Source organism: Bombina bombina, chromosome 4, assembly GCF_027579735.1.
Source record: "Bombina bombina isolate aBomBom1 chromosome 4, aBomBom1.pri, whole genome shotgun sequence".
Lineage (NCBI taxonomy): Eukaryota > Metazoa > Chordata > Amphibia > Anura > Bombinatoridae > Bombina > Bombina bombina.
In genome coordinates, this window is record NC_069502.1 from 1052733055 (window position 1) to 1052748890 (window position 15836).

A 15836-nucleotide genomic window follows, 5' to 3' on the forward strand; every position below is an offset into this window, starting at 1 on the left:
AATAGTCATCGCTTCTGTATGTGAGCTTATGTTCTAACGCATGCGCAGAAATCAGAAATACTTAGTCTGCGCATGCGTTAAAACCCTGGTTATTCACTGTGTGAACGAGCATCACTTCTACAAGGGAGATAATGGACTAACGCATGCGCAGAAGAAGCGCATGACATATGTAAAAAGGGGCTGAACGCCCCGTGGTGCAAAAGCTTATTCGCAATGGTTGCTGTCAATCTTTTACATTCAGAGGCACTATATGGCGGGCGGAGGAAGCGCGGCATGAAAATAAAGAAAAAAAGTTAATTTTTAATCTTGATTTATATAATTTTTAAAAACCATGAATTAAAGTCCCCCTATTTTCAATTGTTTGACAATATTGTATTAACGACTATAGGTGAGTTTACATTCACTTTAAGGTAACATTAGTTCATTTTAAAATGTTTTCAATGTTTTTTTACTCAAATTATCATTTAATCAATGTATGTTAAAGTATGCAATTCATTTGTGCTTTGGATAAAGTAACATTTATAAATGTCAAAATGATTGCAAATAATATGGTAGGAATGTATATCCCATACGTCACTAGCTCATGGACTCTTGCCAATATGAAAGAAATTAATTTATCAGGTAAGTTCTTACTTAAATTATGTTTTTGTTTGTTGCAGTTGTGAAATTCATTTTTAAATTAGTGTAATTTAATATGGTTACAGACTAAAAAAAAAGTCTACACATGTGAAAATTGTATATTTTTCTTTCCACAGGAATCTTTGCAGCAACTTGTAATGATGAATTTGCCAAATATCTTAATCATTGGGAAAACCCCATTTTCTGGTGAGTATTTAAACCATCTCTCTAAAACATTTGCTATAAAACATCTCTCTAAAACATTTGCTATAAAACATCTCTCTAAGTATGGAAACGTATGCCAAAAATAATAATGGGGAAAATGAGCTGTATGAAATATGCTTCCATTTATTATTATCATTCTATTATCAGTGATTTATTTAAAAATTTAAAAAAACTGTTTAAGCAATTGTACTAAATAATCTGGTTTTCTTTCCTATGGCGTGGCGAGTCCACAAATCATTCCAATTACTAGTGGGATATTCACTCCTGGCCAGCAGAGGGCAAAGAGCACTCCAGCAGAGCTGTTAAAGGGACATTAAACACTTTGAGATGGTAATATGAAGCGATGAATTGTATTTATAAGAAAACTCTGCAATATACTTTCAATATTTATTTTGTCCCCTTTTACTGTAATTCCATTTAGAAGTTGTGAGCTTTTCAGTTCCTGTTAGAAATGGAAGTGCTGAACACTGTTCTATTCCACACAGCCTTTGACTGCACACTCTAGTGATCTATTTATAACTATCCCTAATTGGCCACAGCAGAGAAAGTAACCTAAGTTACAACATGGCAGCTCCCATTGTTTTATAGACACTAAAACTTTACACTTATTTTATCACTATTTAAACAACTAATAAAACTTTAAAAAATAAACCTACATGTTATTCTCAGACTAATCTTTACTTTGAAACCTCATTCTATCTAGCATTAATATAGTGTTTAGTGTCCCTTTAAGTATCACTTCCCTTACCCATAACCCCCAGTCATTCTCTTTGCCTCTGTCAAGGGAGGATGTGCAAAGTTGTTGTCTGAAGATATTTAATCCTTTTATGGGTACTTTTCCCTGCAAGCAAGGATTTGAGGCTATGCTGTGTCCATGTCAATCTCTTTAGTAAGAGTAATGGTGGCTTTTAGCAGTTAGAAGGCGGCGAGGTGGTCCTTGCTTTATTTCTAACAACTATACTATCCCCATTATAGAAAACCGGAGTTGGTTACTCTGCTTTTTCTTTTTCTACAGGTCACTGTTAGATGTGGAGTAATCTGACATACCTAAGAAGCTATTCCCTGCCTTGACTGCTGCTTCCACAGGTAAGTGCTTTCCCTTCTAGGTTAGAAGGTGCCAGCACTCTAGGAGTTAATTGTACAAGATTTCTGTGGAGTGTGGGTGGTAATCAGGGGAACTTGTATGCTAATATAGAGCAAACTATTTTCTGGGCAGGGAACATGTAAGGGGCACTGCATTAAGGGACTTTCTGGCTGAGAGGACTCTTGTTATATAGTGAGCTATATAGGTGCCTGGGCTCTGTAAATTTTGGGTCTTTGTCCTCCTTCACGTTTATGGAGGTGTTTTTGGTGCTTGTTTGCCGTCATGTGACTTGTCTGTCAACCACTCTGCTTTGGTCTTAGTTAGAGGTTTAGCCTTTATAGGAAGCGCTCTGTTTTCACGCTGTTTCTTTCAGAGTGAGAGGCGGGTGACGTAGTTATTTGAATTGCGGGTATGTGATTGCGTTTGTTTTGCGCTTCCTCTATCTGGCTCCGGTGCAAACCAGAGGTTTCTCTGACAAGGTGTCTTCGACAGCAGCTGTTAGTAGATGGTTGGTGGGGACCAAGAGCTTTATGGGATTTATCTTTTGGTCTTTAGGAGCGGTAAGCCCTCAACAGGGCTGAGGTTTTTTGTGTCTGGGTTTTTTGCAGCTATCAGACATATTAGCCTGTTTATTTTTAATAGAACTAGTGTATCTTATAAAGACTTTGCTGATTCCCTGTCATTATGGACACTAATGAAAATTTAAATTTGCCAATTGACAAATGTTTGTTTTGCTTGGAGGCTCAAGTGGTTCCTCCAGTGCAATTTTGCTCCTCTTGTTTAAATAAGATATCTCCCCCAGAGCTTTGTTTTAGCAACGCCTCAGCTTTCCCCTCAAACGTCCCAAGCTTCACATGCAGTGCCCTGCAGTTCCTCTTAACAACTTCCTGGGGGTGTTTATTTATCTTGGGATTTCGCTGCACAGATAACTTCTGCTGTTTCAGCAGCCTTATCAGCTTTTCTGAAAGTTTCTGGTAAGCACAAGAGCAAATCTAAACATATTATTGTTAATAAGGGTTCTGACTTCGCTAAGGCTGCGTTAGTCAGTTTATCTCAGTTATCTGATGATGATGATTCCTCAGTGGCTTCTGAGGGTGAATTGTCAGATTCTGATACTGTAGTGACCAATTCTGCAGATTCAGAGGAGATTAAAGGGACAGTCTAGGCCAAAATAAACTTTCATGATTCAGATAGGGCATGTAATTTTAAACAATTTTCCAATTTACTTTTATCACCAATTTTGCTTTGTTCTCTTGGTATTCTTAGTTGAAAGCTTAACCTAGGAGGTTCATATGCTAATTTCTTAGACCTTGAAGGCCACCTCTTTTCAGAATTCCTTTTGAACAGTTTTTCACCACTAGAGGGTGTTAGTTCACGTGTTTCAAATAGATAACACTGTGCTTGTGCACGTGAAGTTATCTGGGAGCAGGCACTGATTGGCTAAACTGCAAGTCTGTTAAAAGAACTGAAATAAAGGGGCAGTTTGCAGAGGCTTAGATACAAGATAATCACAGAGGTTAAAAGTATATTAATATAACTGTGTTGGTTATGCAAAACTGGGGAATGGGTAATAAAGGGATTATCTATCTTTTAAAACAATATCAATTCTGGTGTAGACTGTCCCTTTAATTTCAGATTTAAGTTAAAACACCTTTGAGTAATTTTAAAGGAGGTTCTTGCTACTTTGGAAGAATCCGACTCATTGTCGCGGTGAATCCAAAGAGGTCTATTAAACTTAATAGGGTATATGATGTACCCGCATCTGTGGATGTGTTTCCAGTTCCAGACCGTATGGAAGATATCATAACTCGGGAATGGGATAAACCAGGGATTCCTTTTTCCCTGTCCCCTGTTTTTAAAAAGTTGTTTCCTGTTGCTGACTCTATTCGTGACTCGTGGTGCACAGTGCCCAAGGTAGAGGGAACTATCTCTTCTCTTGCCAAGAGAACTACTATTCCTATTGAAGATAGTTGTTATTTCAAGGATCCCATGGAGTAGAAGCTTGAGGCTTTTTTGAAGAAGATGTACGTACATCAGGGATTACAGTGGCAGCCTGTTGCTAGTATTGCTACAGTTGCTGGGGCATCTTCTTATTGGTGCGATGATTTATCTAATCTCAACTTGGAAGAGACTACTGTAGAGGAGATCCAAGACAGGATCAAGACTCTAAAGCTAGCCAATACCTTTATTTGTGATGCCAACATGCAAGTTCTTAGACTGGGAGCTAAGATTTCTGTTTTCACTGTTTTAGCTCGCAGAGCTCTGTGGTTAGTCTTGGTCTGCGGATGTCACATCAAAGTCCAAGCTTTTATCTTTGCCTTATAAGGGTAAAACCTTGTTTGGTCCAGATCTGGCTGAATTCATTTCCGATATTGCATGTGGAAAGGGCTCTTTCCTACCTCAGGATAAAAAGAATAGGCCTAAGGGTTGCCAGAATTCAAATTTTCGTTCCTTTTGTAACTTTAAGGGACAAAAGTCTTCCTCCTCCTCTTCGAAGTCGGAACAATCCAAGTCTTCTTGGAGGTCCAGTTAGCCTTGGAATAAAGGAAAGCAAGCCAAGAAGCCTTCCGCTGATCCTAAATCAGTATGAAGGGATCGTCCCCGATTCTGTATTGGATCAAGTGGGGGGCAGGCTCTCTTTCTTTCGGCAGGCTTGGATACGTGATGTCCCAGATCCTTGGGCCATAGACATAGTGTCCCATGTTTACAGAATAGGATTCAAATCTTGTCCTCCTAGGGGCAGATTCCATCTGTCAAGGTTATCTGTGGACCAAATAAAGAGAGAGGCTTTCTTAAACTGCGTAAAGGACCTATCTTCCCTGGGAGTGATTGTTCCAGTTCCTCTAGAGGAACAGGGTCTAGGATTCTATTCAAATCTTTTTGTAGTTCCCAAAAAGGAGGGTACTTTCCGTCCCATATTGGACCTAAAGTGTTTCAACCAATTCTTCAGAGTTCCGTCCTTCAAAATGGAGACCATCCATTCCATTCTTCATTTGGTGCAAGAGGGCCAGTTCATGACGACCATAGATCTGAAGGACACGTTTCGTCATGTTCCCATTCACAGGGATCATTATCAGTATCTGAGGTTATCCTTTCTGGGCAAACATTTCAATTTTGTTGCCCTTCCTTTTTGCCTTGCTACAGCTCCCAGAATTTTCACAAAGGTTCTGGGGCTCTTCTGGCAGTGGTCAGATCCCAGGGCATTGCTGTTGCGCCTTATCTGGACGACATCTTAGTTCAAGCGCCATCTTTTCATCTAGCAATTTCTCATACAGATCTCATTGTCTATTCTATGTTCCCATTGGTGAAAAAGTAAATCTGGGAAAGAGTTCCCTTGTACCAGATACAAGGGTATGTTTCTTAGGAACAATTATAGATTCCTTGTCCATGAAGATTTTTCTGACTGACGTCAGAAAATCCAAACTTCTTGCTTTTTGCCTTTCTCTCCAGTCTGCTATTCCTCCATCAGTGGCTCAATGCATTGAGGTGATTGGTCTGATGGTTGCTTCCATGGACATCATTCCTTTTTGCTCGGTTCCATCTGAGACCTCTGCAACTATGCATGCTCAGTCAATGGAATGGGGACCACTTCAGATCTCTTGCAGGGGATAAATCTGGACTCCCCAACAAGAGTGTCTCTCTCGTGGTGGATTTCACAGGATCATCTGTCTCGGGGCCTGAGGCCTTCCTGGGTGATTGTGACCACGGACGCCAGCCTCTTGGGCTGGGGAGCAGTTTGGGTTTCCTTAAAAGCACAGGGTCTGTGGACTCCAGAGTCGTCTCTTCCAATTAACATCTTGGAATTGAGAGCGATCTTCAATGTTTTGATAGCTTGGCCTCAACAAGTTTTGGTCCAGTTTATCAGATTCCAGTCGGACATCACCTTGGCTTACATCAACCACAAGGGGGAAACTCAGAGTTCCTTAGCAATGATGGAGGTGACTCACATTCCCCTTTAGTCGGAGTCTGACGATTGTCAACTCTCTGCCATCCACATCCCAGGAGTGGACAACTGGGAAGCGAATTTTCATAGCAGACAGACTTTTCATCCAGGAGAGTGGGCTCTCCACCCAGAGGTTTTCACAATAATAACCATCAGATGGGGGGTTCCGGAGTAGGATCTGATGGCGTCTCATCAAAACGCCAAGCTTCCAAAGTACGGTTCAAGATCAAGAGATCCTCAAGCATGGCCTTGCAGGATCTGGTTTCTGGATCTGGTGACAATGTCATCTCTTCCGCCCTGGAGGTTACCTCTGAGGAAGGACCTTCTTCTTCAGGGTCCCTTCCTTCATCCAAATCTGGTTTCTCTGAAGCTGACTGCTTGGAGATGGAACATCGAGTTTTGGCTAGGCGTGGCTTCTCTGAGAGAGTCATAGATACTATGCTTCAGGCTCGTAAACCGGTTACTCGCAAAATTTACCATAGGTTCGCCTGTTTTGTTCTTCCTGCCTTTTTATTTTGTGTCCTCTAGCTTAGGTATTGGTTCCCACTAGTAATTGGAATGATTTGTGGACTCTCCATGCAATAGGAAAGAAAACAAAATGTATGCTTATCTGATAAATGTATTTATTTCTAGGCATGGAGAGTCCACAACCCACCTTATTTACATTCAGGCAGTAGTTTTTTTGTAAAAACCTCAGGCACCTCTATACCTTTGTGTTATCTTCTTTTTCCTTTTCCCTTCGGCCGAATGACAGGGGGTTATGGGTAAGGGAAGTGATACTTAACAGCTCTGCTGGGGTGTTCTTTGCCACCTCCTGCTGGCCAGGAGAGAATATCCCACTAGTAATGGGAATGATTTGTGGACTCTACATGCCTGGAAATAAATAAATTTAGCAGGTAAGCATACATTTTGTTTCATTATTAACAAATATACATAGATTTACAAAAATAAATAAAAAACATAAACAATACTAAACACTATTTGCATTTACAGAGCTCATAGTTTATTAGACATTTCCAAACAAAGTTGTAAAGTCTCTATGTACCTCCATCAGAAAACAATGTTCATTGAAATTATTCCAAATATAATGCTGCTTTAACAAAATTCGACTTTAGTTATAAAGACATTTGTTATTAATATGAACAAATATTTTTCAATGATGTATGTAGATTAAATTTGTCAAACCTTCACAATGCCTTGGGTTATATACTTTTCTTCCTTTGGGGATACATATTATGTACACAGTAGCGCTATATAATGAACTGAACTAGTATTTTGCAATTGTTACTTTTTGCTCCCTAATCTGACACTGGTACTAATGCACACAGGTATATACTGACACACCTCTCAGCTTTGCCATTTATCTATACGGTATCTTTATTTTGTAGTTATTTAAATTCTACATTTGATATGTAATTATGTGACTGAAATGTGGACATTTTTACCTAGTAATATCTGTGAACCAATAGGTAATTACAGATCATATTAAAAACATTGCAACATTGCTAGCTGCAAATGTTTAACCCCTTGAAACAACAAAAATACCTGCATCTTAAATTTCATAATTTAAGAATGAAAAATATATTAGTGTACATGTACAAGCAAAAATGCACATGTGTGTGTGTGTATATATATATATATATATATATATATATATATATATATATATATATATATATATCCTATATAATAAAAGGCCAAATGTGTTTTGTCCGAAGCTGTCATGCGCAGTAGAGACAGCACGAGGACAAACACACTTGGCCTTTGAGTCCCTAGCTGAAGATCTGCGCCGCGGCAGAAGTGGGCGTGAGCGGGGACGTGGCCGGGCATGAAGGGGCGTGGCCGGTTGTGAATGACCATGAAGGGGCGTGACCAGGCGTGAAGGGGGCATGGCCGGGCGATAGATGGAAGATGGGAGATAGCGAGAGGGGAGAGAGATAGAGAGGGGGAGAGAGAGAGGGAGAGAGAGACAGCAAAAGAGAGGGGGGAGAGAGACAGCAAAAGAGAGGGGGGAGAGAGAAAGCAAAAGAGAGAGGGGGAGAGAGATAGCAAAAGAGAGAGGGGGAGAGAGACAGCAAAATAGAGAGGGGGAGAGAGACAGCAAAAGAGAGAGGGGGAGAGAGACAGCAAAAGAGAGAGGGGGATAGAGACAGCAAAAGAGAGAGGGGGATAGAGACAGCAAAAGAGAGAGGGGGATAGAGACAGCAAAAGAGAGAGGGGGATAGAGACAACAAAAGAGAGAGGGGGAGAGAGACAGCAAAAGAGAGAGGGGGATAGAGACAGCAAAAGAGAGAGGGGGATAGAGACAGCAAAAGAGAGGGGGAGAGAGCGCAAAAGAGAGGGGGAGAGAGAGCGCAAAAGAGAGGGGGGAGAGAGAGCGCAAAAGAGAGGGGGGAGAGAGAGCGCAAAAGAGAGGGGGGGAGAGAGAGCTCAAAAGAGGGGTGGAGAGAGAGCGCAAAAGAGAGGGGGGGAGAGAGAGCGCAAAAGAGAGGGGGGAGAGAGCGCAAAAGAGGGGTGGAGAGAGCGCAAAAGAGGGGGGGTGAGAGAGCGCAAAAGAGAGGGGGGAGAGAGCGCAAAAGAGAGGGGGGGGGAGAGAGAGTGCAAAAGAGAGAGGGGGAGAGAGAGCGCAAAAGAGAGGGAGGAGAGAGCGCAAAAGAGAGGGAGGAGAGAGCGCAAAAGAGAGGGGGAGAGAGCGCAAAAGAGAGGGGGGAGAGAGAGCGCAAAAGAGAGGGGGAGAGAGAGCGCAAAAGAAAGGGGAGAGAGAGGGGGAGAGAGCGCAAAAGAGATGGGGTAGAGAGAGCGCGAAGGAGATGGGGTAGAGAGAGCGCAAAAGAGAGGGGGGAGAGAGAGAGAGCGCAAAAGAGAGGGGGGAGAGAGAGAGCGCAAAAGAGAGGGGGAGAGAGAGCGCAAAAGAGATGGGGGAGAGAGAGAGCGCAAAACAGATGGGGGGAGAGAGAGAGCGCAAAAGAGATGGGGGAGAGAGAGAGCGCAAAAGAGAGGGAGAGAGACGGCAAAAGAGAGGGGGGGAGAGAGACAGCAAAAGAGAGGGGGGGAGAGAGACAGCAAAAGAGAGAGGGGGAGAGAGACGGCAAAAGAGAGGGGGGAGAGAGACAACTAAAGAGAGGGGGAGAGAGCGCAAAAGAGAGGGGGGAGAGAGAGCGCAAAAGAGTGGGGGGAAGAGAGAGCGCAAAAGAGAGGGGGAGAGAGAGAGCTCAAAAGAGAGGGGGAGAGAGAGAACGCAAAAGAGAGGGGGAGAGAGAGAGCGCAAAAGAGAGGGGGGGAGAGAGAGCTCAAAAGAGGGGAGAGAGAGAGCGCAAAAGAGATGGGGTAGAGAAAGAGCGCAAAAGAGAGGGGGGAGAGAGAGAGAGCGCAAAAACATAATTTATGTAAGAACTTACCTGATAAATTCATTTCTTTCATATTAGCAAGAGTCCATGAGCTAGTGACGTATGGGATATACATTCCTACCAGGAGGGGCAAAGTTTCCCAAACCTTAAAATGCCTATAAATACACCCCTCACCACACCCACAATTCAGTTTAACGAATAGCCAAGAAGTGGGGTGATAAAAAAGTGCGAAAGCATAAAAAATAAGGAATTGGAATAATTGTGCTTTATACAAAATCATAACCACCACAAAAAAAGGGCGGGCCTCATGGACTCTTGCTAATATGAAAGAAATGAATTTATCAGGTAAGTTCTTACATAAATTATGTTTTCTTTCATGTAATTAGCAAGAGTCCATGAGCTAGTGACGTATGGGATAATGATTACCCAAGATGTGGATCTTTCCACACAAGAGTCACTAGAGAGGGAGGGATAAAATAAAGACAGCCAATTCCTGCTGAAAATAATCCACACCCAAAATAAAGTTTAATGAAAAACATAAGCAGAAGATTCAAACTGAAACCGCTGCCTGAAGTACTTTTCTACCAAAAACTGCTTCAGAAGAAGAAAATACATCAAAATGATAGAATTTAGTAAAAGTATGCAAAGAGGACCAAGTTGCTGCTTTGCAAATCTGATCAACCGAAGCTTCATTCCTAAACGCCCAGGAAGTAGAAACTGACCTAGTAGAATGAGCTGTAATCCTCTGAGGCGGAGTTTTACCCGACTCAACATAGGCAAGATGAATTAAAGATTTCAACCAAGATGCCAAAGAAATGGCAGAAGCTTTCTGGCCTTTTCTAGAACCGGAAAAGATAACAAATAGACTAGAAGTCTTTCGGAAAGACTTAGTAGCTTCAACATAATATTTCAAAGCTCTAACAACATCCAAAGAATGCAACGATTTCTCCTTAGAATTCTTAGGATTAGGACATAATGAAGGAACCACAATTTCTCTACTAATGTTGTTGGAATTCACAACTTTAGGTAAAAATTGAAAAGAAGTTCGCAACACCGCCTTATCCTGATGAAAAATCAGAAAAGGAGACTCACAAGAAAGAGCAGATAATTCAGAAACTCTTCTGGCAGAAGAGATGGCCAAAAGGAACAAAACTTTCCAAGAAAGTAATTTAATGTCCAATGAATGCATAGGTTCAAACGGAGGAGCTTGAAGAGCTCCCAGAACCAAATTCAAACTCCAAGGAGGAGAAATTGACTTAATGACAGGTTTTATACGAACCAAAGCTTGTACAAAACAATGAATATCAGGAAGAATAGCAATCTTTCTGTGAAAAAGAACAGAAAGAGCAGAGATTTGTCCTTTCAAGGAACTTGCGGACAAACCCTTATCTAAACCATCCTGAAGAAACTGTAAAATTCTCGGTATTCTAAAAGAATGCCAAGAAAAATGATGAGAAAGACACCAAGAAATATAAGTCTTCCAGACTCTATAATATATCTCTCTAGATACAGATTTACGAGCCTGTAGCATAGTATTAATCACAGAGTCAGAAAAACCTCTTTGACCAAGAATCAAGCGTTCAATCTCCATACCTTTAAATTTAAGGATTTCAGATCCTGATGGAAAAAAGGACCTTGTGACAGAAGGTCTGGTCTTAATGGAAGAGTCCACGGTTGGCAAGAGGCCATCCGGACAAGATCCGCATACCAAAACCTGTGAGGCCATGCCGGAGCTACCAGCAGAACAAACGAGCATTCTTCAGAATCTTGGAGATTACTCTTGGAAGAAGAACTAGAGGCGATGGTTGGATGATACTTCCAAGGAAGTGATAATGCATCCACTGCCTCCGCCTGAGGATCCCGGGATCTGGACAGATACCTGGGAAGTTTTTTGTTTAGATGAGACGCCATCAGATCTATTTCTGGAAGTTCCCACATTTGAACAATCTGAAGAAATACCTCTGGGTGAAGAGACCATTCGCCCAGATGCAACGTTTGGCGACTGAGATAATCCGCTTCCCAATTGTCTATACCTGGGATATGAACCGCAGAGATAAGACAGGAGCTGGATTCCGCCCAAACCAAAATTCGAGATACTTCTTTCATAGCCAGAGGACTGTGAGTCCCTCCTTGATGATTGATGTATGCCACAGTTGTGACATTGTCTGTCTGAAAACAAATGAACGATTCTCTCTTCAGAAGAGGCCAAAACTGAAGAGCTCTGAAAATTGCACGGAGTTCCAAAATATTGATCGGTAATCTCACCTCCTGAGATTCCCAAACTCCTTGTGCCGTCAGAGATCCCCACACAGCTCCCCAACCTGTGAGACTTGCATCTGTTGAAATTACAGTCCAGGTCGGAAGCACAAAAGAAGCCCCCTGAATTAAACAATGGTGATCTGTCCACCACGTTAGAGAGTGTCGAACAATCGGTTTTAAAGATATTAATTGAGATATCTTTGTGTAATCCTTGCACCATTGATTCAGCATACAGAGCTGAAGAGGTCGCATGTGAAAACGAGCAAAGGGGATCGCGTCCGATGCAGCAGTCATAAGACCTAGAATTTCCATGCATAAGGCTACCGAAGGGAATGATTGTGACTGAAGGTTTCGACAAGCTGAAATCAATTTTAGACGTCTCTTGTCTGTTAAAGACAGAGTCATGGACACTGAATCTATCTGGAAACCCAGAAAGGTTACCCTTGTCTGAGGAATCAATGAACTTTTTGGTAAATTGATCCTCCAACCATGATCTTGAAGAAACAACACAAGTCGATTCGTATGAGATTCTGCTAAATGTAAAGACTGAGCAAGTACCAAGATATCGTCCAAATAAGGAAATACCACAATACCCTGTTCTCTGATTACAGACAGAAGGGCACCGAGAACCTTTGTAAAAATTCTTGGAGCTGTAGCTAGGCCAAACGGCAGAGCCACAAACTGGTAATGCTTGTCCAGAAAAGAGAATCTCAGGAACTGATAATGATCTGGATGAATCGGAATATGCAGATATGCATCCTGTAAATCTATTGTGGACATATAATGCCCTTGCTGAACAAAAGGCAAGATAGTCCTTACAGTTACCATCTTGAATGTTGGTATCCTTACATAACGATTCAATATTTTTAGATCCAGAACTGGTCTGAAGGAATTCTCCTTCTTTGGTACAATGAAGAGATTTGAATAAAACCCCATCCCCTGTTCCGAAACTGGAACTGGCATAATTACTCCAGCCAACTCTAGATCTGAAACACAATTCAGAAATGCTTGAGCTTTCACTGGATTTACTGGGACACGGGAAAGAAAAAATCTCTTTGCAGGAGGTCTCATCTTGAAACCAATTCTGTACCCTTCTGAAACAATGTTCTGAATCCAAAGATTGTGAACAGAATTGATCCAAATTTCTTTGAAAAAACGTAACCTGCCCCCTACCAGCTGAGCTGGAATGAGGGCCGCACCTTCATGTGGACTTAGAAGCAGGCTTTGCCTTTCTAGCAGGCTTGGATTTATTCCAGACTGGAGATGGTTTCCAAACTGAAACTGCTCCTGAGGATGAAGGATTAGGCTTTTGTTCTTTGTTGAAACGAAAGGAACGAAAACGATTATTAGCCCTGTTTTTACCCTTAGATTTTTTATCCTGTGGTAAAAAAGTTCCTTTCCCACCAGTAACAGTTGAGATAATAGAATCCAACTGAGAACCAAATAATTTGTTACCCTGGAAAGAAATGGAAAGTAGAGTTGATTTAGAAGCCATATCAGCATTCCAAGTCTTAAGCCATAAAGCTCTTCTAGCTAAAATAGCTAGAGACATAAACCTGACATCAACTCTGATAATATCAAAAATGGCATCACAGATAAAATTATTAGCATGCTGAAGAAGAATAATAATATCATGAGAATCATGATCTGTTACTTGTTGCGCTAAAGTTTCCAACCAAAAAGTTGAAGCTGCAGCAACATCAGCCAATAATATAGCAGGTCTAAGAAGATTACCTGAACAGAGATAAGCTTTTCTTAGAAAGGATTCAATTTTCCTATCTAAAGGATCCTTAAACGAAGTACCATCTGACGTAGGAATGGTAGTACGTTTAGCAAGGGTAGAAATAGCCCCATCAACTTTAGGGATTTTATCCCAAAATTCTAATCTGTCAGACGGCACAGGATATAATTGCTTAAAACGTTTAGAAGGAGTAAATGAATTACCCAATTTATCCCATTCTTTGGAAATTACTGCAGAAATAGCATTAGGAACAGGAAAAACTTCTGGAATAACCACAGGAGATTTAAATACCTTATCTAAACGTTTAGAATTAGTATCAAGAGGACCAGAATCCTCTATTTCTAAAGCAATTAGTACTTCTTTAAGTAAAGAACGAATAAATTCCATTTTAAATAAATATGAAGATTTATCAGCATCAATCTCTGAGACAGAATCCTCTGAACCAGAAGAGTCATCAGAATCAGAATGATGATGTTCATTTAAAAATTCATCTGTAGGGAGAGAAGTTTTAAAAGATTTTTTACGTTTACTAGAAGGAGAAATAACAGACATAGCCTTCTTGATGGATTCAGAAACAAAATCTCTTATGTTATCAGGAACATTCTGCACCTTAGATGTTGAAGGAACAGCAACAGGCAATGGTACTTTACTAAAGGAAATATTATCTGCATTAACAAGTTTGTCATGACAATTAATACAAACAACAGCCGGAGGAATAGCTACCAAAAGTTTACAGCAGATACACTTAGCTTTGGTAGATCCAGCACTAGACAGCGATTTTCCTGTAGTATCTTCTGACTCAGATGCAACGTGAGACATCTTGCAATATGTAAGAGAAAAAACAACATATAAAGCAAAATTGATCAAATTCCTTAAATGACAGTTTCAGGAATGGGAAAAAATGCCAAAGAACAAGCTTCTAGCAACCAGAAGCAATGAAAAATGAGACTAAAATAATGTGGAGACAAAAGAGACGCCCATATTTTTTAGCGCCAAATAAGACGCCCACATTATTTGGCGCCTAAATGCTTTTGGCGCCAAAAATGACGCCACATCCGGAACGCCGACATTTTTGGCACAAAATAACGTCAAAAAATGACGCAACTTCCGGCGACACGTATGACGCCGGAAACGGAAAAGATTTTTTTTTTTTTTTGCGCCAAAAAAGTCTGCGCCAAGAATGACGCAATAAAATGAAGCATTTTCAGCCCCCGCGAGCCTAACAGCCCACAGGGAAAAAAGAGTCAAATTTTTGAAGGTAAGAAAAAATGAATAATTCAAATGCATTATCCCAAATATGAAACTGACTGTCTGAAAAATAAGGAATGTTGAACATTCTGAGTCAAGGCAAATAAATGTTTGAATACATATATTTAGAACTTTACAAACAAAGTGCCCAACCATAGCTTAGAGTGTCACAGAAAATGAGATTTACTTACCCCAGGACACTCATCTACATGTTTGTAGAAAGCCAAACCAGTACTGAAACGAGAATCAGCAGAGGTAATGGTATATAAATAAGAGTATATCGTCGATCTGAAAAGGGAGGTAAGAGATGAATCTCTACGACCGATAACAGAGAACCTATGAAATAGACCCCGTAGAAGGAGATCACTGCATTCAAATAGGCAATACTCTCCTCACATCCCTCTGACATTCACTGCACGCTGAGAGGAAAACCGGGCTCCAACTTGCTGCGGAGCGCATATCAACGTAGAATCTAGCACAAACTTACTTCACCACCTCCATAGGAGGCAAAGTTTGTAAAACTGAATTGTGGGTGTGGTGAGGGGTGTATTTATAGGCATTTTAAGGTTTGGGAAACTTTGCCCCTCCTGGTAGGAATGTATATCCCATACGTCACTAGCTCATGGACTCTTGCTAATTACATGAAAGAAAGAGATGGGGGGAGAGAGAGCACAAAAGAGATGGGGGAGAGAGAGAGAGCAAAAGAAAGGGGGGAGAGAGACAGCAAAAGAGAGGGGGGAGAGAGACTGCAAAAGAGAGGGGGGAGAGAGACTGCAAAAGAGAGAGGGGGAGAGAGACTGCAAAAGAGAGAGGGGGAGAGAGACTGCAAAAGAGAGAGGGGGAGAGAGACTGCAAAAGAGACAGGGGGAGAGAGACGGCAAAAGAGAGAGGGGGAGGAGAGACAGCAAAAGAGAGGGGGAGGAGAGACAGCAAAAGAGAGGGGGGAGGAGAGACAGCAAAAGAGAGGGGGGAGGAGAGACAGCAAAAGAGAGGGGGGAGAGAGAGAGCGCAAAAGAGAGGGGGGAGAGAGAGAGCGCAAAAGAGAGGGGGAGAGAGAGAGTGCAAAAGAGATGGGGGAGAGAGAGAACGCAAAAGAGATGGGGGAGAGAGAGAGCGCAAAAGAGAGGGAGAGAGACGGCAAAAGAGAGGGGGGGAGAGAGACAGCAAAAGAGAGGGGGGGAGAGAGACGGCAAAAGAGAGAGGGGGAGAGAGACGGCAAAAGAGACAGGGGGAGAGAGACGGCAAAAGAGAGAGGCGGAGAGAGACAGCAAAAGAGAGGGGGGAGAGAGACAACTAAAGAGAGGGGGGAGAGAGAGCGCAAAAGAGAGGGGGGAGAGAGAGCGCAAAAGAGAGGGGGGAGAGAGAGCGCAA

General features: G+C 41.7%; 1 protein-coding gene across 1 annotated transcript in view; it reads left to right on the plus strand.

Annotated features, from left to right (window-relative positions):
• Window positions 1–15836, plus strand: part of CCDC88A (coiled-coil domain containing 88A) — a 424707-nt gene that overhangs the window by 137178 nt on the left and 271693 nt on the right. Inside the window, exon 4 of the mRNA XM_053712191.1 lies at window positions 756–825. Within this exon, the coding sequence (XP_053568166.1) occupies window positions 756–825 (70 nt within the window). The remainder of the gene's footprint in view (window positions 1–755; window positions 826–15836) is intronic.